Source organism: Desarmillaria tabescens (assembly GCF_030435595.1).
Source record: "Desarmillaria tabescens strain CCBAS 213 chromosome Unknown EV420scaffold_1, whole genome shotgun sequence".
Taxonomy (NCBI): Eukaryota; Fungi; Basidiomycota; class Agaricomycetes; order Agaricales; family Physalacriaceae; genus Desarmillaria; species Desarmillaria tabescens.
In genome coordinates, this window is record NW_026848300.1 from 3,204,986 (window position 1) to 3,226,139 (window position 21,154).

The 21,154-nt window shown below is 48.6% G+C and overlaps 8 protein-coding genes across 8 annotated transcripts; 4 read left to right on the forward strand and 4 right to left on the reverse strand.

The window, feature by feature from the left end:
• Nucleotides 1–27: 27 nt before the first annotated feature.
• Nucleotides 28–1,868, forward strand: EV420DRAFT_93085 (uncharacterized protein). The gene is made up of 3 exons (XM_060484035.1): nucleotides 28–1,002; nucleotides 1,053–1,473; nucleotides 1,524–1,868. Exons 1-3 carry the CDS (start codon nucleotides 180–182, stop codon nucleotides 1,627–1,629), a joined length of 1,350 nt encoding a protein of 449 aa, XP_060339951.1. The 5' UTR covers nucleotides 28–179; the 3' UTR covers nucleotides 1,630–1,868.
• A 1,253-nt stretch (nucleotides 1,869–3,121) lies between these two features.
• Nucleotides 3,122–4,565, forward strand: EV420DRAFT_1498657 (uncharacterized protein). Its single transcript, XM_060470969.1, has 7 exons — nucleotides 3,122–3,397; nucleotides 3,450–3,527; nucleotides 3,581–3,730; nucleotides 3,782–3,888; nucleotides 3,946–4,011; nucleotides 4,067–4,143; nucleotides 4,195–4,565. The coding sequence occupies exons 2-7, from the start codon at nucleotides 3,489–3,491 to the stop codon at nucleotides 4,458–4,460; spliced, it is 705 nt and encodes a 234-aa protein (XP_060339952.1). The 5' UTR covers nucleotides 3,122–3,397; nucleotides 3,450–3,488; the 3' UTR covers nucleotides 4,461–4,565.
• Nucleotides 4,566–5,189: 624 nt separating this feature from the next.
• EV420DRAFT_1498662 (uncharacterized protein) lies at nucleotides 5,190–7,585 on the forward strand. The gene is made up of 10 exons (XM_060470970.1): nucleotides 5,190–5,264; nucleotides 5,317–5,747; nucleotides 5,794–5,875; nucleotides 5,924–6,110; nucleotides 6,159–6,289; nucleotides 6,347–6,464; nucleotides 6,517–6,866; nucleotides 6,918–7,066; nucleotides 7,115–7,364; nucleotides 7,413–7,585. Exons 2-10 carry the CDS (start codon nucleotides 5,390–5,392, stop codon nucleotides 7,504–7,506), a joined length of 1,719 nt encoding a protein of 572 aa, XP_060339953.1. The 5' UTR covers nucleotides 5,190–5,264; nucleotides 5,317–5,389; the 3' UTR covers nucleotides 7,507–7,585.
• Nucleotides 7,586–7,588: 3 nt separating this feature from the next.
• On the reverse strand, nucleotides 7,589–8,077 carry EV420DRAFT_93290 (uncharacterized protein). Its single transcript, XM_060484040.1, has one exon. It carries the CDS (start codon nucleotides 8,022–8,024, stop codon nucleotides 7,671–7,673), a length of 354 nt encoding a protein of 117 aa, XP_060339954.1. The 5' UTR covers nucleotides 8,025–8,077; the 3' UTR covers nucleotides 7,589–7,670.
• A 1,636-nt stretch (nucleotides 8,078–9,713) lies between these two features.
• Nucleotides 9,714–11,744, reverse strand: EV420DRAFT_93183 (major facilitator superfamily multidrug-resistance, DHA1 sub-family). Its single transcript, XM_060484036.1, has 7 exons — nucleotides 11,422–11,744; nucleotides 11,170–11,365; nucleotides 11,088–11,113; nucleotides 10,955–11,028; nucleotides 10,734–10,893; nucleotides 10,120–10,678; nucleotides 9,714–10,068 (listed from the first exon to the last, which is right to left on the reverse strand). Exons 1-7 carry the CDS (start codon nucleotides 11,629–11,631, stop codon nucleotides 9,815–9,817), a joined length of 1,479 nt encoding a protein of 492 aa, XP_060339955.1. The 5' UTR covers nucleotides 11,632–11,744; the 3' UTR covers nucleotides 9,714–9,814.
• Nucleotides 11,745–12,511: 767 nt separating this feature from the next.
• On the reverse strand, nucleotides 12,512–15,379 carry EV420DRAFT_1498676 (WSC domain-containing protein). Its single transcript, XM_060470971.1, has 11 exons — nucleotides 15,120–15,379; nucleotides 14,990–15,064; nucleotides 14,508–14,614; nucleotides 14,440–14,453; nucleotides 14,333–14,388; nucleotides 14,180–14,235; nucleotides 13,963–14,121; nucleotides 13,702–13,910; nucleotides 13,546–13,646; nucleotides 13,396–13,491; nucleotides 12,512–13,343 (listed from the first exon to the last, which is right to left on the reverse strand). The coding sequence occupies exons 1-11, from the start codon at nucleotides 15,184–15,186 to the stop codon at nucleotides 12,721–12,723; spliced, it is 1,563 nt and encodes a 520-aa protein (XP_060339956.1). The 5' UTR covers nucleotides 15,187–15,379; the 3' UTR covers nucleotides 12,512–12,720.
• A 1,374-nt stretch (nucleotides 15,380–16,753) lies between these two features.
• EV420DRAFT_1616485 (P-loop containing nucleoside triphosphate hydrolase protein) lies at nucleotides 16,754–17,841 on the forward strand (the record flags this gene model as incomplete). Its single annotated transcript, XM_060475124.1, has 6 exons — nucleotides 16,754–16,889; nucleotides 16,945–17,023; nucleotides 17,077–17,147; nucleotides 17,197–17,468; nucleotides 17,517–17,585; nucleotides 17,644–17,841. The coding sequence occupies 6 exons, from the start codon at nucleotides 16,754–16,756 to the stop codon at nucleotides 17,839–17,841; spliced, it is 825 nt and encodes a 274-aa protein (XP_060339957.1).
• Nucleotides 17,842–19,130: 1,289 nt separating this feature from the next.
• On the reverse strand, nucleotides 19,131–20,931 carry EV420DRAFT_93525 (uncharacterized protein). Its single transcript, XM_060484053.1, has 13 exons — nucleotides 20,729–20,931; nucleotides 20,604–20,679; nucleotides 20,533–20,549; nucleotides 20,446–20,486; nucleotides 20,270–20,393; nucleotides 20,190–20,217; nucleotides 20,077–20,132; nucleotides 19,971–20,026; nucleotides 19,840–19,918; nucleotides 19,769–19,777; nucleotides 19,696–19,706; nucleotides 19,386–19,633; nucleotides 19,131–19,337 (listed from the first exon to the last, which is right to left on the reverse strand). Exons 1-13 carry the CDS (start codon nucleotides 20,816–20,818, stop codon nucleotides 19,279–19,281), a joined length of 894 nt encoding a protein of 297 aa, XP_060339958.1. The 5' UTR covers nucleotides 20,819–20,931; the 3' UTR covers nucleotides 19,131–19,278.
• Nucleotides 20,932–21,154: the final 223 nt, after the last annotated feature.

Consider the following 21,154-nt stretch of genomic DNA (forward strand, 5'->3'; position numbering starts at 1 on the left):
AGGGCGGAAAATCGGGCCGTGATTATTCCCGATGACAAACAATGCCAAAGGCTGAGTTAGAGCCACTCGTCACTGCCACGCTTGATTTCCTTTGTACTTCGACCACTGCTTTCACTCTACTTTATACCTCCATCATTCTATCTCCTAGGCGCCTCTGTTATATCTAGCGACAATCTACCATGTCTGGATTTGCGGCTCTTATGGCTCTCAGTGCCACCCAGACTCGGGAATCTCAGAAGAGCGTAGAGACCGCCCTTGCCGAGCGCCAGCGTCGAGAGCGGGAGCGACGACAGAAACAGGATGAAGCTGACCGGAAACAAAGGGAACTGGAGGCGAAGTTGCGCTTAAAGCACTTCGAGGAGGAGAAGAAAGAGAAGGAGCGGCAGCGGCTGAAGGAGGAGAAGGCCAAGGTTTTAGAGGCTGCTCGTCTGCGGCGTGAAGAGGAGGAGCGGGATCATCTGCGGTACGGTGCAAAGAAGCCTGGGAAGTCGGACGCGAAGTGGCCTTCGTCGTCGTCGCAGACTCAAACGCAAGAGAGCGTCCGCAAGAGGAGACTTCCTTCTGAAGACGATGAAGCGTCGGGTGCCAGCATTCTCACCCGGGAGGAGAAGCGTCAGCGCAGGGAACAGGCACAGTATCGCAATGAGTTCCGGTCACCAAGACGTACTCCGGCGAAAGGCTATTCTAAGGCAGGACGTCAACTGCCTGGTGGCGCCATAGATGTGATGACAACGACTCCTGGACTTCCCTCATTACCATCGTCTGCTGGAATGACGACGAAGGAGCGTTTGACTGCTGTGCCCATGCATCTGATTAAACTTAACACTAACAAGCGCGATACCCGGACCATTGACGAGATTGTAAAGGATATGCAGCAGGAAAAAAAGAGGAAAACCCTGAGCGGAGAGGATGCCAAAGCCTTCAGCGACTGGTTCTCGGATAAGAAGAAACCAACAACGGCCTCTGCGACTCCCAAGACTGCTGCGTCTGCATCTTCTTCCCGTGAGTCCATTACCATTATTGTCATGGTTTTCATCTTAATCTCCTTTCAGAGAATAACAGTCAGCGAAATACTCCTATATCAAGTATACCGAGTGCTCCAAAGAAAGCGACATCAGTACCACCTCCCAGAACACCATCCTCGTCCTCTAAGCCTGTCACGAAGCCGGCTGCTTCCCTTTCGTCGAAGCGATTCGGGTCTACCGACGCACCCAGATCGGCCTCGTCAAAGCCTCCTACAAAGGCTGCTGTCCAAACTCGTCCTGTTGCGAAGAAGCGTCCTCGCTCTCCGAGTAGCTCTGTATCCCCACCTCCGCCGAAGAAGCGCTCAGGTGGCTTGGACGAAGATATGCGAAGCCAGATCTGGGCTGCACTCGGCAAGAATCGTAGCGCTTATGTTGGGCACGATGACTTTAGCGACGACGAAGATATGGAGGCGGATGCATCGGCGCTAGAGCGAGAGGAGCTATATAGGTTTGTTACATTCCGGCGGCCATGGTGTACTGCCACTGACATTCTTCTAGCTCCAAGATCGCCAAACGCGAGGAAGAGGAGGCCTTGGCTGCTGAGCGTCGGCATGAAGAGGAGAAAAGAAAGAAGCGGTTGGCGAGGGAGAGGCGTGGTGATTAGGTGCGTTACTCTGGTTGGTTCTCATGGACCCTTTCTGTTTTCGCTTCTGGTCGGCTGGAGGATCTTCATGACGTGCATATCTGCTTTACTACACAATTAAACTAAGCGCATTCATTTTTATCAGCATACACCATTATATCCCTAGCACATATGTACTTTAGTTCCTTTTCCTCTCATTATGAGTGTGATCTCTACAGCATCTTCCATCGGAGATAAACATCGATATATAATTGGTACCGTGGCCTAATAAAAGAGCTGCGAGATATCGAGCTTGCCGAATAGGCTGCCACTGACCGTAATCATTTCGATGAGTGTTCCGCATTACGGCCGCTTCAATTGCTTTCTCATGAATTTTTTACTAGGCGCTGCCCCTTCCTATCGAACTAGGCTCCTTTTGGTTTTGTTCTTTGGAACTGAAACTTCCACGAAATGCGACGGCTTTTCCCCCTTTGACTCTGTCCTCGGCATTCTGGGCGAATGAATAACTCCAGAGTGGTTGGACAATCCCACGGGTCCCGGAACTCTATCTATTTGATACCACGTACCACCGTCGGTTTACCATGCACCATCATGACGAACCCCCATCTTCGCTTCGTTACCTACCTACCCTACCATATCCAGTTCCTGTCCCTTGCTATGTCCATTGCTCTTGTCGGTCTTGTGATCTTGTTCCCATATTCCCCATCCCATTTCCAGTTCCCGTCCCTTGCTATTGTCCATCATTCTCATCCCCCCCCCTCGGGCCTATACTGCTACCATGTTTCTGGTTTTATAGGCTCTGGCACTGCTACAGGCTCGCTGTTTCCTGTCGAAATGCTCCTCACGGTCGCCAGATGCTTGCGTTGTGTCGCTGCATAGGTCGGGCACCGCTACAGGCACGCTGTTTGCTATGCAAATAGCAGGCTTGGTTGTGTGTGGTTTGCTCGACACCTGCGTTCGCTGGTTTCCATAGGCTAAGGCTTGAGCTCTGCTGTACAGGCGCGCTGTTCCGTGAAATCGTATGCTTCGTCTGGCATGTTCACCTGCTGCCTGCGATTCCTTCCCGAATGTTATCTTCCCCTTCCCCTTGCTCTTTTTCAAAGTATGTTTATGACGTATTCCACGTCTTTCAATACCTGCCTGCATCACTGCATCTTCGTTTCGAATCTTAGCTTGCTATGTGTAATGCTTTTGGGATTGTTCGTGCTTTACATAAGAATCATTATGCTTCACTGCTGTTCTTCATTGTACCCCATAAAGATTCCCTACTCCGCGACACGTACGCAACGGTGCGAGCCTTCATGGCTACGGCGCATGGTTTGACAGGGCTGTGGACCCGGCCGTTCTTGATTGGGACCTTGTTCCCGTAACAACACAGACACCAATACCTTATGAATATCGCAATTGTATTCTACTAGTAGCATTTATAGATTCGTGATAATATCATTTCATCTGCTGATCTGTACAAATGAGATTGTTGAGTTTCTGTTCTGCCATGACAGCCAAGAATCGACACCAATTGATTCAAACAAAATTTAACATGTACCTCAAGGCGACAAAAGAAAAGTCCTATGAAACGGAGGGCGCCTATGTACCCAAAATGGAAAGCCTCCTTCCTTATCAGGATAAATTGTAAACAGCCTGGACCGGCGCGGCGTCTAAATCTCACTTGCACACTAACCACATTTTTGTCTGACTCACTCCGTACTTAGCGCTCTGTGATCTGTATTTATCCGTGGAGGGTAAACGGCCTGTATCGGTACTACACCTTGTATCCGTAGTATTGCATGTAAGCACCTCGGTCGCGTGGCGTCATTATAAAAATTCTCAACAACTTTCAGTTCTGTTTGAGCCGCGCCGTGTCAGCTATTGTATAATTAATGTCGGCCGTCAACATTGAGCGAGGCGGGCAACGTGAGGTGAGTTTATTGTCTTCCTTATACGGATCGTATTGATAAAGGTTAACCTTGAGCTTGAAATGTCGTCACCAGAGCCGAAGATAGGCAACAAACGACCGAGGGAGGATGGCGGTGGCTCTATTGAAGGGGGATCAAGCCAACTGCGACAAGCGATTGTTCCAATCGGTCAAAAGGACGCGTTGCTCATTAGCGACTTGCAATGGGTTCGTATTTCTCGGGTCCTTACGTTGGTAGCGCTGATGATATTAGATTAGTGGACTACAGATGAAGACCTCCGTCAGGTTGCCCAGAGCGTCGGTGTAAACATTGAACATAAGAACGTCACTTTTTCGGAACATAAAATTAATGGGAAGAGTAAAGGGTACGTACAAATTCATTGTGCTCCCTGAGTAGGTGTTGAATCAGTTTGATTCTGTAGACAAGCGTATATTGAATGTGGGTCACCCGAAAACGCGGCCATCCTTAAGAACTGGTTCTCTACCAAGTACGAGGAACCGTTTTCATGTCCTACTATGGGCCTGATATCATAGCCGTTACAGCGAATTCCAGAAACGTTGGGTTGCGGCCGAGTTGACGTCCAGCGGTTATGGTAATCCATACCGTACATTGCCCAAGGGTAGGTCTTTTTACCTGGGATTCATTCCGTAGTGCTGAAGCCACATGTTAGACCCGGTTCCGCGGGTGCAGCAGAATGGAAGCATGGGCAGGGGTGGTAACCCCAACTTCCGTGGCAGGGGTGGTGCTGTGCGAGGAGGCATGGTACCCAACCCGGGAATGATGGGAATGCCGAACATGGGGATGGGCATGCTCAATATGGGTATGGGCGGGGGTTACATGATGGGCAACGAATTTCAAGGCCAGGATGGAATGATGAACCATGGTGGGAGAGGAGGCATGATGAATGATCGTGGCGGTATGGGTACGGATTTCTAGTTTTCCTTTAGCTGCTGTATCATTCCGTGTTGTGCTTACGTCGTGCTTTTGTGCTTTTGTTCGTTATATTAGGTATGGGAATGATGAATGCTATTCAACGCGGAGGTATGCCTCAAGGTCGTGGAGGACATGTTAATCCCGCTTTCATGCGAGGTGGTGGCAGCGGTATACCGGATGGGCCACGGAAGAGGACACGATTGGATGAATAAAGATGGGGATTTGGAACTGTGTTTTACATAATTTCTCTGGATTGTTTTTGCTGTCCTGCATTTGCTCTCGCTCGTACATACCTGCTATCTACGTACTTCTTACTCCCACACACCTCTTTTTTGTCAAGAAATAATGACATATCTACTCTCTTAATCCAACTATTTAAATTTGCGGGTTGATTTCCTTTCGTAGATATATCAGCTTTCTGGGACGAGTAATGTGAAGCACAGTAGTGGCCAGCCTCCCAATCTAGGACTCGGAAAACAGGAAAACTAGATTTATTGGCCACCTCTGCCTCGGTAGCTCATTGTGAGTAAAGTTACACGTATAAAGGGAAATGGTCAAGACGATAATATAGGAGAAAGGACGGTAACTGAATGGCTACAGTGTTGTCGTTCTTTTTTGTTGCAGCCGGACTTACCCTTCGCTTGTGTCCCGCCCAAATTCTCGAGAAATTATCCGGCCCGAGCTTGCCGGAATGTTTGCCAGTGATCTGCATGGCCTGTCGCTCCTTGTCTTGGCACCACCACCTTCCCCCGAGCTCGAGGGAGCTCGTGTATTCTCGTCCAGTGTCGAGTACTTCCGAATGCCCAGGTGACTTTGACTGGTAAAATTCCAAGTTTTATGCATCTGAAAAGTTCAATAGATCTGTCGAACCACTTTTACGGAAACACAATTTCTAAAGACTAAGCAGGATAATCGTCGTGCAAAGAGGAGCTATGGTTAGAGCAAATCTGACTCTGGAGGACCTGACGGACGATGATAGCGAGGTCGACTTGGGGTCAATACAGACGGCATCAGCATTCGACACCGGCCGTTCTCGATCTTCTTTATCTCTTTCCTTTGACCTACCACCTTCATCTCCTGCGATATCCCTGAAATCGGCATTCGGTTCGCCTTCGTCTCCAGAACTGATCAAAGTATTACGTCCCAACGCCCTATCGCGTTCTCAAACATTGCCACGCGTTCCTCAAACCGAGGTCAAACCAAGGAGGGGGCGGTCTGATATAGAAGGACTTGTGGTAGCCGATGATGTACTGGAAAAAATCAGACGGTGGATTTTGGGTATAGCTATAGGTTCGTTTCTGCAGTGTCCAAAAGCCTTTGTTGATGGCCTTTTTAGTCGACTTTGACATCGACTCGGGTCCTGTCGTCAACGGGATATTTCCCCCCTTGTTTCTTTTACCAGAAGAGTCGGAAAACATGTCAGCAGAATCTTTCTTCTGCTTTACGATGATCTAAACAGTGCCTAGCGCATTTTTGTCGTTTCCTGATTCGTTACAGTTTGATCAAGGCTCGCAGAACCATTCTTTCCGTATCCGCGAGCATCAACTTTCAATATCAAGTGAAAAACGCCCGCCTCCCATTGATGGGTATATATACGGCTTTTCTCATTTTAGTCAAAGACGAGATCCTGCATCGAAGCGGGGCTATGAGCAAGTACGTCTCCCCTTTTAGTTCGTGTATTTAGGCTCATATTCTCTTCAGCGCTCCCTCGTATTTCTTACTCATCTCCCTTATCCGGCGCTCTTCACATCACTATGCTCGATATTCGGCCCACTGTTTTCAGCGCATGGGCTACCGATGCTAGAGACTGCCTGTCATAACATCGCTACATGGTACCCCTTACTATTTCCTTGCTAGAAATAAATACTGATGCAGTCCGCGAAGAAAAGGTCGGACCCGACGCCCGGAGCGACTGTCGAACTGGGTTTCTTAGGCTCGGTACTCCAAGTGGAGGTACCACATTCTGCCGACGAACAACAGCTTACGGAATGTAATCCCAAATCCCATGTAAACTCCACTCATTCTTCGGTTGGGGACACTACTGACACTTCTCTACCAGATCCTAGCATCGTCATCCCCGTTCTTACCCCCGCCTGTGCTTCTCTTTGAAGCTTCCCTCTCACATCTTTGGTCAATATGGGAATGCCTGGTTCTTTGTGAACCCATATTGATATTCGGCCCATCTCCGTCTCAGACAAGCCAGGCGATATGGTGGCTCAGGGACCTCTTACGTCCTATTCCTACTGCTGGAGACATTCGACCGTACTTCACTATCCATGATAGAGATCATAGTGCATTGGTTAACAAACTTCCTCCGAAGTCTGGTCTGCTTCTCGGAGTGACAAATCCCTTCTTTGAACGATCGTGTTTGCACTGGCCGCATGTTTTAAGTCTAGGACGACGAATTCCGTATGTACACGTCTCCGACGTAGGTCAGCATTAGTGCTGATCTCATTGCAGACCCAACACAGCAACGAAAAGCGCCATGTCGAACGTTACTCCTGGACCTTCTCCGGGCTGGAAGACCAAAGTACATAAACGGTATATATCGAAAGACCATGCCCTGTTGAAACAGCTTGAATCGGCATGTCGTGGTACCGAGCAAGAACGTACGAGCGCCGCCTTTCGTTTACTCACACCTCTGATCGTTACAGCAGGAATGTCCGTATCATGGGCTTTGCGGAGACATTTCTATTCGCGCTCAAACGAGCTTTTGATCCCTCTAACGAGATATCTGAATACTCTGATACCTACGCCCTCGGAGGTCGCTGGACATCAGCATAACTCACGTTTAGGTCCTCTTCGACTCAAACCGTTCAATACGTCTGCGTTCTTCGCTTCATTGAAGATTCATGGAAGTACCCTGCCGTTTCGCTCAACGAGTAAGCGGAAGGACTTTTATGAAAGGTGAGTATCCGTTTATTCGAGGAAGTGCTTGGTTTTGAATGTTCGTAGATGGCTCAAAACACCGTCTTTTGGACTTTGGCTTGCTCAGCAGGAGCAGATTGTTCAGGGTGTGCTGAAGCAGAGTCTCGATACCACGGCATAGACCTCACGTTGTAAAGTTTCTTATAAATATATACCTTGTACATTTTGGAGGACATAATGACACAAATGTTTTACTTAACAGCTCGGCACTTCTGATTGAATACAGACTAACGAACTACATATTCCGACGTAAAGAGCCAACGACTTTAGATGCTATGGGGAAATTTATAGCCTGCGGCGACCGAGCCATCGTCCGTAGGTTCCTCTCTTGACAGCCGCACCGTCAGACCCGTCGGCGGTGGCACCATCCGAAGTATCAGAAGTTGCGCTGGTGTCAGCGCTTGAATCTGTAGCAGTGTCTCCAGTACTTGTAGCTGGGTCTGTAGATGAGTCGGTAGATGGGTCCGCAGATGGGTCCGCGCTAGGATCTGTGCTCGAGTCTGTGCTCGGGTCTGTACCATCGGAACCAGTGGTAGAGTCAGTAGAACCACCGGTTGATGAAGGAATGCCTGCTGAGCTTGTCGAGCTTGCGGAATCCATTGCGGGTGCATTCTGTTGTCCTCCAGGTCCACCGCCCATTCCCACTGAAATATTTCATTAGCACCAACCGAGGTAAGGAAGAGAGAATCATGATCTCACTTTGTTGATTACCTCCTCCCCCACCACCGCAGCAGCAGCAGCATCCATGTCCATGTCCACCATGACCACCGTCTTGGCCACCATGACCACCGTCTTGGCCACCTTGGCCACCCTGACCAGAGCTACTAGCTGAATACTGATCGGAGTCAGGACCTCCAGTGGCGTCCGAGTCATCCGAATCGCCATCAGGAGGCCCACCGGCACCATCCGTGTCTGAATCACCATCCAGACTGTTGGTGGGCGTTGGTGCACCAGCCGATGCTGAACCAGTGCCAGATGCGCCCGTAGCATCGCCACTTGCAGACGTATCCGCCACTTGACGACGAGAGATACCGTTAACAGCGCGACGAATTTCTTCGAGGGAGCGACTGTCAATAGTACGAAGTGCTTTTACGAGCTCAGCGCGGCGTTTCTTTTCGGATGTGGAGACGGCACGCCTCTGTGGGAGACGCATTCCGGAAACTTGACGGGCGTTCAAGTCGTTGTTGTCAGCGCCACGACGGCCGACAGAGCGAGATTGTGCGCTGCGAGAAGAGATGGTAAGTTAGCGAAAATAAGAGAGATTGGATATGTCATACCCGTTGGTGCTGGCGCTTACAGCAGTTGCGGCGCTAAGAGCCAATGTGGCGACGAGAAAGATGGAAGACTTGTTGAACATGATGAGATAGAATAAGAAGAGAGTTTTGTGGTATTATTAACTCTAGACTACCTGCGTCTAGAGAAGAGTTGGATGGGTGAGCACAGCTGGGGTATAAAGCTCGCATATCCATGGCTTTTATACATTGTCGTTCGGAAATGAGACCGGAAGAGGCAAGAACATATGTGCACAAGTCAAGCAGTGTTGGGAGCCTTGGATTCCTGTTCGTCTTGGTGATGGGTATCGCATCTCAGAGCTTAGCGACCAGGCAAGCACAGAACGACGGAAACGATGGTACTTTTCATCAGTTTGGCGGGGACCAGTTTAATTTTAGCAAAACTGTGGAGCAGCAAGCCTGAGTATCCTGGTCGTATCCACGAAGTTAGCAGGCATCTCATGTCGTTTCAACAATAACTATCAGAGATGAACTGTTCTCGATGATGGGAAAGCGGCAAGGCTTGTCGGGGTTTGTTTTTCGCTTCCCTGCGGGTAGTGCCGATCCTCGGAGTCTTAAATATCCCTTTCCGTATATTCGGCACTCGGCACAACATCTCAAGTGACTATTTTTATGTTCTTAACACTAAATCCGTAGTCACAACTCGGTGGAAGGTGAAACCGGAAAAAAACCTGTAGGCTACGCACCTTCCTATGTTTCACGTCTCGAAAATCGGTATGTACCAAGTACCGGTTCGCACTCTTGCCGCTCACAGCGCCCCTCTTATGCCTGTCTGTATTTCCGATGGCGAGACGCCGATATTCATATCTGTGGCGTCGAGAGACATTTGCGTCGGCACTAGGCAGCGAATTGATCGTGGCAGACAAATGGGAGTGAGGTGTCATGTCGGTCCGCCGCTTCAGAGTCCAGACATGCCATGGCAGCTGTCAGTGTAAAAATATTAATGCAAAAGCGAATAAATAGGAATACAGACATATCAAGTTCATACGGGCACGGTCATCAGTGGAACGGCCCCCAAGGCTGTGCAAGTTACCCGAGCGTTGAATGACAGGAAGGACACTTCATCCCGCTGCCAAAAGAAAGTAGAAATTGTCATACCGCTACATCGTCTAAGTATATGTTTAGTACATTTTCCGTCTAATTATCCGCTGATTTGAAGCGTTTTGGAATTTTGAAGCCCAACCAAAGCAGGACCAAGGTCAGAACCAGAATGATGATGTACACCAAGAATCCTCCTGCGAGTTGGCTTTCAAGGGAGATCGAGAACATGGAAGAGGCGAAATATGGTGCGAAGCCGCGAATGCCAGAGCCGGCCATCTGTGCAAAACCGTTTGTCGAACCGAGCGCAGCCCTGCTTGTAGCGCTTTGAACAACGAGAACATGGGTCGCAGCTGCAGCATGATAAGTGAAACAAAGGGCGTAAGATCAAGGAGTGAACATACCAAAAGCAACGAAGACCATGAGATTACAGGTCAGTTGGATAATTAAAAGCGCGATTACTCTCCCGTCAACGCGACCCGCTAGCCTTGCGAAGTAACTCTCGAAAGAGAAGGCTAATATGGCAACAAACATGAAGCCGATAGAGACTATAAACATCCTACGAGCACCGAACATCCTCAGCAATCTTCCCGTAAAAACAGTTTGCACGATAGCGTTTGTCAGCCCCCATGCTGACAAGATTTGGCCAATCTGGAAAGGGCTAAAGCCAAGACCACCAACCGGTATGGATGTCGAATACATCAGGGGAATGAGCGCATCGTACGCGGTTTCAACGAAAGAGATGAACATGTAGTTCATCAAGACGAGTAAGAACTGGGTCCCTAGAACTTCTCGCATGCTAGGAGGTTTGCTGGGGATGTAATCAGGCACTGCGTCATCTGGTGCGACAGTTGTGGTGGAGGTGGATCCATAGTCTGCCCCTGTGCTATTCGCAATCAGGCAAGTTTCCTGTGTGGGTCGCAAGCATTTAGATTTTTTACGTGCAATAGTTGCAGGATGTGTCTGAATTAACGAAAATGAGCAGTTGATGTAAAAGAGAGCTGATAAGTCAATTTACCTCTTCAAGACCAATGAGAGTAAGTAGAAAAATCGCAAAAGAGAACAGGCCGGCTACAGCGCAAGGAAGGAAATATGGATGGTCACGGAATAACGCGATTCGTCCAAATGTATTTGGCCATGTATCTGCTGGATGCACCAAAAGACCGCCTATGACAGGGCTACGCGGGGGAAAAAAAAATCAGAATTAACGGTCTTCACTGATCACTAAAGTGTCCTTACCCTAAAGTAACACCCAGTCCCCACATTAATGGTATCAAGGCAAATACCTCTCCAATGTTGGAAGAATCCGTGATCTAGTGAGAGCATTTAGCGGTCCAATACGATCTAATGCCACCCGGATGGCATAACACACCTCTGCCAGGACGGTCTTCGAAACACCTATCTCCGATCTCATCATGAATTTTCCACAACCAGAAATCGAAAAGAAGACATACCGATATTCCCATTGAAGACACCCTGAGCACATCGGAACAATACCAACGACCAGAAGTTACTCGAGGCCCCAAAGCCGAGCATCGCAAACGTCAACCCTAGAGGGCCCAAGAGTAAGATGGGCTTTCGGCCGAACCTATCAGATAAATGACCCCAGTAGAACACGGTCAAGGATTCGGCCAGAAAGAAGGCAGATTCCTGGATCACGCGAGCGCGTCAGGCGAATCCATTAAAGAACCAAAGAAAGAGCTCACGATAAACCCAGCATAGTACCCTGTCTTGCTCTCATCCCCCCCAGTGATCCCCGTCCTACGGATGAACTCAGGAGCAAAGGGGAATATCACCGTCGCTGTTATGGGTTCCGCAAGTTGGATAAGGAACACGATAAGCAACTGCCATCTGGGAAGCGGAGTTCGCTTGGTCTCGGTGGTTTGGACACTCTCGCTGACTTCGCTGGCAGTCATAGATGGTGGTAAGAGGACAAGAAGGCTACAAGCACCGATTATGTAGTTAAATAGATGCCAGCTGACTCAGTTTTCAGGGATTGAGAGCCTGGGGAAATTACCCCGACGGCATCTCCGCATGGTTTATCGCTGAATGAAATACGTCAGAATGAAATGCCCGTGCCAGCATGTATCCGATTCGGCGGCATTGCTAGGCAGCTAGAATTTTTTAATTTACCTTGCGGAAGTCATGGTTGGACAGATATCGCGGTTTTAACTGGAGAGGACTTTCTTAAACGAAAGGAGATCGCTCCGAGTCACAAAGTTTTTCTTCTGATGGGCGCTCTTGCCTTTTACGAACTAGTTCCTCTTGACGGATCCGAAAAAGTTGCACATGTACAGTACAAGACAAGACGCTGTAAAGTAGCTGAATTCGAAGGCGTAACTGCACCTGCAACTAGAGATTGGTGTATTTCTTTCATTATTTCTTATTCACTGGACGAAGAGATCTTCAATATTCGATTTGTCCGGCAATTCCGGCTCCCAGCAGCCTGTCTTTCTCCTGTCTTCTTGCCTCTGCGTATACAGGTGTCACAAACTTGCACCGATTTTCTTCGGATGCGTCTTCTCCGACTCCGAGTGCCTCGTAAGCCGCACAACGTCTTGTATATACACGTGTTGAATGCAAACAACTTGAAACAAGACTCTTTAAAGGTCCTCTCATTACAACCTATCTGGAAAAAGCGCTCTGGTATAGGTGCTATCAGGTGCTACATAGCGTTATGCAGGATCATATGTATGCAGCTAAAACGCGGATATACTTAGAGAGTTATATGTTGTAGGTCCATTAGCCAAGGTACATTTTCCAGATTTGAACCTTTCGTTTGATGATCCGACGCTCTTCAAAAAAATACATGTATATCTCAATGACTATATGCAACGACATGAATTGTACAAACGACAAGTGGTAACGAGAGCAAGCTCTCCGTATCTATCTACCTTCAAGGTAACATTCAAGAGCGATGATGACAGCTAAGTACAATCGGCCTAAGCGACTATAAACAATGTGGGGTATAACTAGCAGAAAAGACAGCATTTAAATCCAGTAAATCAGAACGTGTAAGCGTCGTAATCCATATGACGACGGTGGGTACGACGGAAGCGAGAGGAATGATCAATAAAGTCGTCACGGCGTGATTCGCGTCTGCACGCGCCTGAAGAGGAAGAAGAGGAAGAGGAGGCAGCGGCGTGGTCGTGAGTGTGATGAGCGTGACCACCAGCACTGGTGCTCGACGCAGACGAGGATGCGGCAGGAGCTGCAACCGATGTCGACTCCGATGCGTCAGAAGACGACTCTGTAGATGCTGATGTCGATTCCGTGGATTGAGACGCCGCTTCCGTTGACGATGGCGCTTCTGCAGAGGCTGATGTCACTTCTGTGGACGAGGGTGACGACTCCGTAGACGATGACGACGCAGTTGTCTGGATGACAGCGCCAACGTTACCAATGCTGGTGAAAGTCGAGGAAGCAGAAGAGGCAGCAGCTGATCCGGTAGATCCTGCAGCAGTGCTTCCACCTTCCGTAGCGGTAGCGGTAGCCGTGGGAGATGAACCAGTGTATACATAGACAGGTTCCAAGAATCCGGGTACGTCATCATCGGTGTAGACAGTTGCCTGGATGCCGGCTTGCTGCACAGGGTTGTTGCCAGGAAGCTTGGTCAATAATCCGCTCGCTATAGAGGAGTAAGCAAACTTTTCGTCGTCTTGAAAAATATATGAACATACTCTTCTCATCAACGATGTCCGTAATGTAACATTCCTTGCCTTCTTGATAGGTGAAGATACCTTGATCGGCACAGCATTGCGGGCTACCGTACTCATCTAATAGCGCTCTATCATGAGAGTGGTCTTCGGTCGACTATCGAAAGCACGTACCACAATGACAGTTGTCAACGGCCTTCTGCAAGGCACCGTCATCCCAGCCGTTGATGAAATCGGCGTGGTACCCATACCCGGTGGGATCGCCGAAAGAGAAGCTGACGGTCAACGTTAGCCGTAAGGACTAACCATTGTTGAAGAAGAAAAACATACACAAATGGCTGCGTAGAGTTCTTCGCTTGGTCACGGAAGCTATCAAATTCGCCAGAGCTCCAGTAAACCTCAAGGAAAATACGGGGAAGTCGAACGGGGAAGTTGGGGTCCTCGCAAGTTCCTGAATCGGGACCACCGCTAAGGAATGCGACGTGGGATTTGTGGTCCGTGGAGTCGGTGTTCACGCCATCCCAGCAGCTGGGGAAGTTCTACTATGATTTAAAACCGGAGGTCTTACAACATCGGGGAAAGTATTCTCACGATCTGAGCCCGAATGCCGCTGGCACACGCCTGGGGAGGAATGCTGTTGAACTTGGTAGTGGTGCCAGTGAAATCGAGACACAAAAAGGTGACCGCCTGTTGAGCGTAGCTGCTGGCGTTGTATGTGCGCAGAGTGGGCGTCCCAGAGATCATCCGGAACTGTCATTAGGATCATAGAATTAGCGCTATCGGAAATTCGGTGGAGACGAGCACTGACATCATCAGGGAAAGCAGTAACATTCTTCTCAGCGGCATCGTCGTCAAACAAATAATCTGTAGAAGATGGGAATGAAACATTGCACGGTGTGCGAACCACGCAAGTTACGTACAGCTGCGGTGACGATGAGCAAGCAAAAATAGAAGTATAGCGAGATCACGCACATAACGTTGCCACCGGTAAGGGAGCTGAAGGAACCATTGGCCCATCTGAAATTGCGCTGTTAGCAAATGCTGCGACGCGGAAAACATATTCCGTACTCGAAATACAAGTTCTAGATTGAATCCGAGTTAGCAATGCTGGGAATGCCGAAAATAGGCATACGAACAGGATACCAATAACTGGACTTGTCTTCTGCGATGGGGGTAGTAGTACATTCACTCGAGCGAAGAGAAGCAGTGTCTGTAGTCTGCCTAAAGTTGCTTCCGCCCAGTACTAGGAAAGCAGTCAGAAAATACAGACACAAATACGTTTAGATAATGATTGATCAGGCAGTTCTGCGGTCAAAAAAATCTCGGGGGAGGTGATATTTCCACACCGAGAACGAACAACCTTCGAGTCCAAGGACAGGCGAATGATACCACAGCAGAGACGGCACATCTAGGGCCCATCTCGCACAGTTGGCCTCTGCAGAATATCTTGTTCCAACTCGAATTCGAAATGCGAACTATTCCTGCAGTACAGAAATCCAACAGTTCCAATGATCGGATCGCAATTTCAACGCGCAGAATCATCGAGAAATTTTATGCGATCTCGAGGGGGAGAATCGCCTGTCCTTGGAGTGATAACGCCACAGAAACCGAGGCTCACCATAATGAGAATGAGATGAAACTGCGCCGGGAGAAAGAATGGGGTCCACGCGCTGCGGCTCCGGCGTTAATGTTCCTGCAAGTAAACGGTCAGTATCCGAGTGCAACATAGGTTGGCGAAAGTAACTCACCAACACTCATGAGCCAGTAGGCGTTCACGGTCGACGACAAAGTCGCGAGAAAGAAAAGAGACTTCATAACTGCCCTAGAGAACGTGAACAAAAATGAATGGACGGCCCTATGCAGATTGCGAGGGTCAGGTTTTATAAGAGAAGGAGGGGGAGAAGGAGGAGGAGCAGATGGCAGAAGGAGACAGAAGAGAATCCATTTCAAGCGATCCGTTGTGTGCCACTATTTGCGTCGAACGAAAGCCAGAAAGCCGGTTTCCAGGCCCGTTTTCTATCGTCGCTATGTCTCCGACTGACAGTCATCATAGATCGGAATCGATTTTCGAACATTACAACCCTGGTGCCTTGTTGGTGATGAACTCATGCTGTATACTGCCGTACCAAGCCATACCGTGGCAGGCCAGGATACGTGTTGGGTAAGGATCATGGCCTTTTAATCTTCGCCGAGCCTGCGTCTTCTCCATGAGTCAATTCAATTCAATCCTTCCGATAGCTGTAGCCGTGCAGAAGGGGTTCAACATGCCATGAGCGTTAATTACTGCGGCGGTTACGCTTTGTAGAATGCAGAATTCACATATGAAATCAAGAATTCCATTTTCATGAAAACATCGTTGCTCTAGCCTGAAGATTCAAGGAAAATAGATTCAAGCTGGATGCAGATTATCAGAATGGTACTTCGAATCCCACGCAAGACGTCAGAAACGCCACCTGAGAGGTTCTTTCCTTCACAGCGTGTTATATTAAATAGTGGAGGGAAACGAGAAGTATAGCCGTCTTGCCTGAGAGTAGCAAGATGTCAATAATGCTAACGCTCAGAGTGTCTGAATGTTAACGTTACACAGCTGCTCCGCGCGGTACGGAACCTTGGAAGGTAGTAATCCAGTAGCAATGACCAGAAAGTGCAGGTCACGACACCACGACCATACGACGAGGAAGTCGTACGTCGGCAAGCAATTGGTCTTCTGAAGCCTAGGAATGCATGATAGAGCCAGAAGGCATCCACAGGAGTGACTCAAGACTCAACCTCGGGTGTGGGAAGTATCTCCATGGAACACCGGTGACAGGGCGCTGAATAGGTTTCCCCTGCCATCTATACAACAACCGTCAATACGTATGCCCCCATACAAGTCACGGCGTCAGCGCCCAGGGCTGCATTCAAGGAAGGGCTAGAAATTCTGCTTCAAGCCTCAATCCGCAGTGGAACCTAGTAGGAAAGACTGCATGGCCCCACCATTAAGAAGGACAAGTCTTCGCCAAAAGGGATGGAATTCGAGTCCAGGTTTACATTCTTATTTGCGAGTACTCCCAGGCTAGACAAGAGGCCCTGATCCCGTTACCAACGAGCTACCGAGGATCACGCCACGGGTCGGTCCCCTAGTTCGAATCACGGAGAAAAAAGATGAACATAAGGCGTTTGCATGATTTCCCAAGACAACACCAGCGGTAGTTCCGAAATTCCCAGAGTTTTGAGTTATGAGGTGATTCTGCCGTGGAGGTCCGGAACAGAATGATGAGATTAAATAATCAATTGATAATGTCCGTTTAAAGGAGATAGCCACGTGGATTCAATTATGTGATCCCCGCCGGCCGAGATAAGCTATAATTAACTCACCAGCTTATCTCTGCGCTGCGCCGTCATGAACGTTCAATTCATCAACAATCTGGCGTCTTCAGCAGCACCTGGAGAGCATACTCATTCCCATGAAGGTGTATCCCACGAACACGGTCATGGCGGAGAGCATGGCCATACCCACGAACATTACAATGATGCCGGTACTTGTCTCACCTTGAATTTACGTTCATTGGGATGGTCCTGAGGATAGATAAGGGAAATATTCTGACCGAGATATGCCTGATTATTCTTCAAGAAATTTCGAAGAACGTGGTTTCACTATTGGCATCGGAGGGTCAGTTGTGTTCTATTTCGAGACCATCAAACTTCCATTGACATTGCTTCTAGTCCAGTGGGTTCAGGAAAGACGGCTCTGACGCTGGCGCTATGTCAGAAGTTCAGGAAGGAGTTCAATTTGGGTTGGTACTCGTGCTTCGTAGCTGAATCCATCGTCTGATGATCTGGAAGGCACGGTCACGAACGACATCTTTACGCGTGAAGATCAGGAATTTCTTATCAAGAACAAGGCGCTTCCTGTTTCGCGAATTCTTGCCATTGAAACTGGAGGATGTCCCCATGCAGCTATTCGTGAAGATATAAGCGCGAATATGGGCGCTCTAGAAACCCTTCAAGCGAAGTTTGGCTGCCAGCTGCTTCTTGTGGAGAGCGGTGGTGACAACCTTGCTGCTAACTACTCCAGAGAGCTTGCGGATTATATTATTTACGTCATAGACGTGTCTGTAAGTGTTATTCCGTCCTAATTAGCCTCGCTTAATGACTTTCCAAAGGGAGGTGACAAAATTCCACGCAAAGGGGGTCCGGGCATATCCCAATCTGATCTCCTCGTCATTAACAAGGTCCGTGTATACGCTTTCCATTACATCTCTCATGAAGCATCTGATGCGCGCTAACAAGACGGACTTGGCACCGTATGTCGGTGCATCCCTGGAGGTCATGCAGCGCGACTCGAAGCTTATGCGGGGTGACGGTCCAACTGTGTTTACAAGCATCAAAGAAGGTACAGGCGTCGATGATGTCGTGAACCTCATTTTAGCCGCATGGCGTGCTGCGGGGAGCCCCGGAATACCTGGCGCAGTAGGAGACGAAGCTTGAAAAAGTAGATATGAAAAACGTATGTATCTGTCGCAAGAAGAAGAACAAAATGTGGTACGAGCCCGTTATTTTTCGAACGTAAATAACACGAAGTCTGACCGCTTATGTTTCTATTGTAAAGTAGGAACCGGGTGTAGAATTAATAAAAATTGTAATTTTTCAACGGACTCCAAACCCGATGCATTCAGTTTCAATCACTTATCGTTTTTGGCATGTGCCAGATGCAGTCACTGACTTCAAGCGAAAGACTCCCCCCTCAAATCGCCTGAAATATACCCATACATAGGATGCCTAGTAAGAATGCTTTTCGCCTACAAGTAGCTCCCGTCTCGGGCTCTCTAGTACCTGGCCGTCATGTGCATTCAACACTTCACCCAACGTTTTGCGTCCAGCGTTTCCGAATAGTAGTCAAGGGCCTCGCAGCTAGCGCCGCGTATCAGTCATACAGAAATCCTTTCTATCACCCTCAGTTACAATCGCCGCCGATCAACAATACACGGAGATTATGCTGCCTACACATTGCCCAAGCGTCGCTTCCAACCTGCACAAGCGACGCTTCATCCTTAAATCCCCGACTACCGAGCCCCTCGGTTGTAGACTCTCGGAGCCGCCATGACGCTTTCGCAGTCGAGTCATAGTCCGTACGTCGAGCTCTTGGCCTATTCGACGCTTCGCGCAGTAGTACTGTGCAATACGAGGCTATACTTGTCCCTCCAGCTTTTCAGCTAGGCCATCGGTGGCGCTCTTCTGATGCCGTTGTGGGGATCCTTCGTTAGCCGACCATTCCTACAACGCGGTACCCAACTTCCTTCTGGGCAATATCTAGACAACTGGCCAGTGGTTTATCCGATTATTGAGTTCCGCCCTGTGGGTGTCGAGAGCTCCAACAGGGAAATGCACCATACCCTCGAATGTCCTCGTGAACTAAGAATGGATTGCCTCGTGTCCGATAACGCCCTGCAGTACTGCTGTATTTCTGATGCACTCCACGCGCAGCCATAGATTATCCAACATAATTCCCCTGCGGACGGGGCGCATCTGGGCGGTCACTTCGATGCAACGTGAAATAATATCAGCCCTTCATTCACCGAAAAAAATGGACCTTGGGGATATACATCTATCATTCCAGATAGCACCGTAAGCGATTCCAGCGGGATGACGCATCCTCTCCTTTTACAGACATTCCGCCCATGGCGGGATCCCCGGTGAGGCCGAGAAATATCCTGTTTGTTCCTGGGGTCGGTGCAGTCATGACGCCATTTACTAGGGCTCGGAGCCGGGGACGACAGGATTGATCGCTCAGGAATATCTTTGGGGGGTTTCGAGGCTGCGCGTCGTGGAGGAAAGAACACCATGGCCAGGCCTAGGCATTTGTTACGCATTCAAGAGTCATCATTATACATTACACTCTTTCGTGGGAACTTCTCCATTCTATCATCACTCGTCCTTCTTAAACACTCCCTGATGTCTTCGTTCAAAAATATCGTTCTGCGCGCCTGGAGAGAATTAAAGTCAGTGACCTGGATTAGCGCAAGACTACACACCAGAAAGAAAACCGCATTTCGTATTGTATCCCGGCGACTTTGGACTACCCGATAGGTCGTAACCGGAGACCTCGATGTTGTTACCTTCGGCTTGATGCCAGTAGAGCATCTGCTTAGGGCCAGAGACGCATTTTGATCGATCGTCTTCGCACCAAACTGGGGGTTGGCCCTTCGCAACCGAGATCCTGCTAGTTGCGCCTGTTACTTTGCATTTGTAAGGGAGCATGTACATATTAGGTTCACCGCAACTACTCCGTGAAAAATGAAGGTCAGAAGGTATTGGAAACAAAGAAAGGAGATAATTTCTTACCCGTTCGGTATCTGCACATGTAAATAAATTCCAATGAGAATGAACGCATCTAGCATGGTGCCATGCAACATACCCAGCCCCACTGTATGGTTCATGCGGTTAGAATGACTGCTTACAAGTAACAGATGATACTATACAACTTACAGCGCATGTACATCCATCGGGCGGACACGCAGGCAGTGCCTTCGGCACCTCATAAATAGCGATACGATGCCAGGGAGTCCTGCATCGTGTTTAATATGCGCCAAGTTAGTACAAGATAGGAGTATACCCACTTCTCGAGAACACTGAAGACCACCAAGTTTTCGGGCGTGACATTGCGAAGATCAGACTAAAGCAGCTAAATGATTGTTTGATAGTCCACGAATAAAACTTTCGTACCTCATAAGAGATAGCAAACGCAGTCCCAGCTGCCATCAATTGGTTTTGGGTATGTACTAGAAGAAAAACAGAGCGTTAGAGTGAAATGAGTTGCGTGATATGACCCTCCCTACAGTTCGGAGAAGTGATGCATGTATCATGCTATGTCCAGGAATAAGTCCTGGGATGAACAAAAGAAGGGTTTCAGACGTACGTATCGACTGTATTCGGGATGTTCTTGACCATCGCCAAATGTACCGACCATTCGCCCATCATAAGACAAAGTGGTGAATGCTTGATTAGTGGCCAGCTCCACAGTGAATGATCCACCTGCGGGTCTGCGGCGATTGTCATTGAAATTACCAAGAGAACGCGGAGAAAACAACTTACATTTCCAGAAAATCATCCTTGGAGGGAGGTCGTTCGTCGCACTGCCCTCAGTCAATATATAATGGCGGACTAGAAAGTAGCACACACGTCGGAGTAATGTTGCACTGTAGAACAAGATTAATATCATAGCATGAATTAAAACGGCAACATTCACATACTCCACCATTGATCCTTGGCCAACATGAAGAGAGGATTGACAGCGTCTGCAGCGTTCTGGTTGTTCCCAGAAACTCCCTGGATACCCTGTTCAGCATTCTCGCCACACGGGTCAAATAGCATGTACGTTTTGACAATACATGCCTTGCGCGAAAGCGACAATATGGCCATTGCTAACGGCAGCGACACATAGCAGCAGAAGGAACGCAAAAGCCATTGAGAAGTAAACGTGAAGGAGAAAGCGATAGACTGTAATGCTAATGAGACCCGTAAATCGCGACAGACTTTATACTCGTCCAGCATGACTAACAACTAGATAAGAGAAGGACACTGGCAATCGCACGCAGGTATTTGCAGGCATTCAAAAATTGGGTCGATCTGGCAAATTCAATAGGAGGGTAAACGAGATGTCAGGCAAAGAAGAGATATGGTCTTTGAACGAATCATTTACATTCAAAATGCATCATAGATAGCAATAAGCGAGTGGCCGAAATAGTGAATCTACCCCCATTCGAACCCAGGATGATCATAGCGCAGATCATCCGTGTATTCT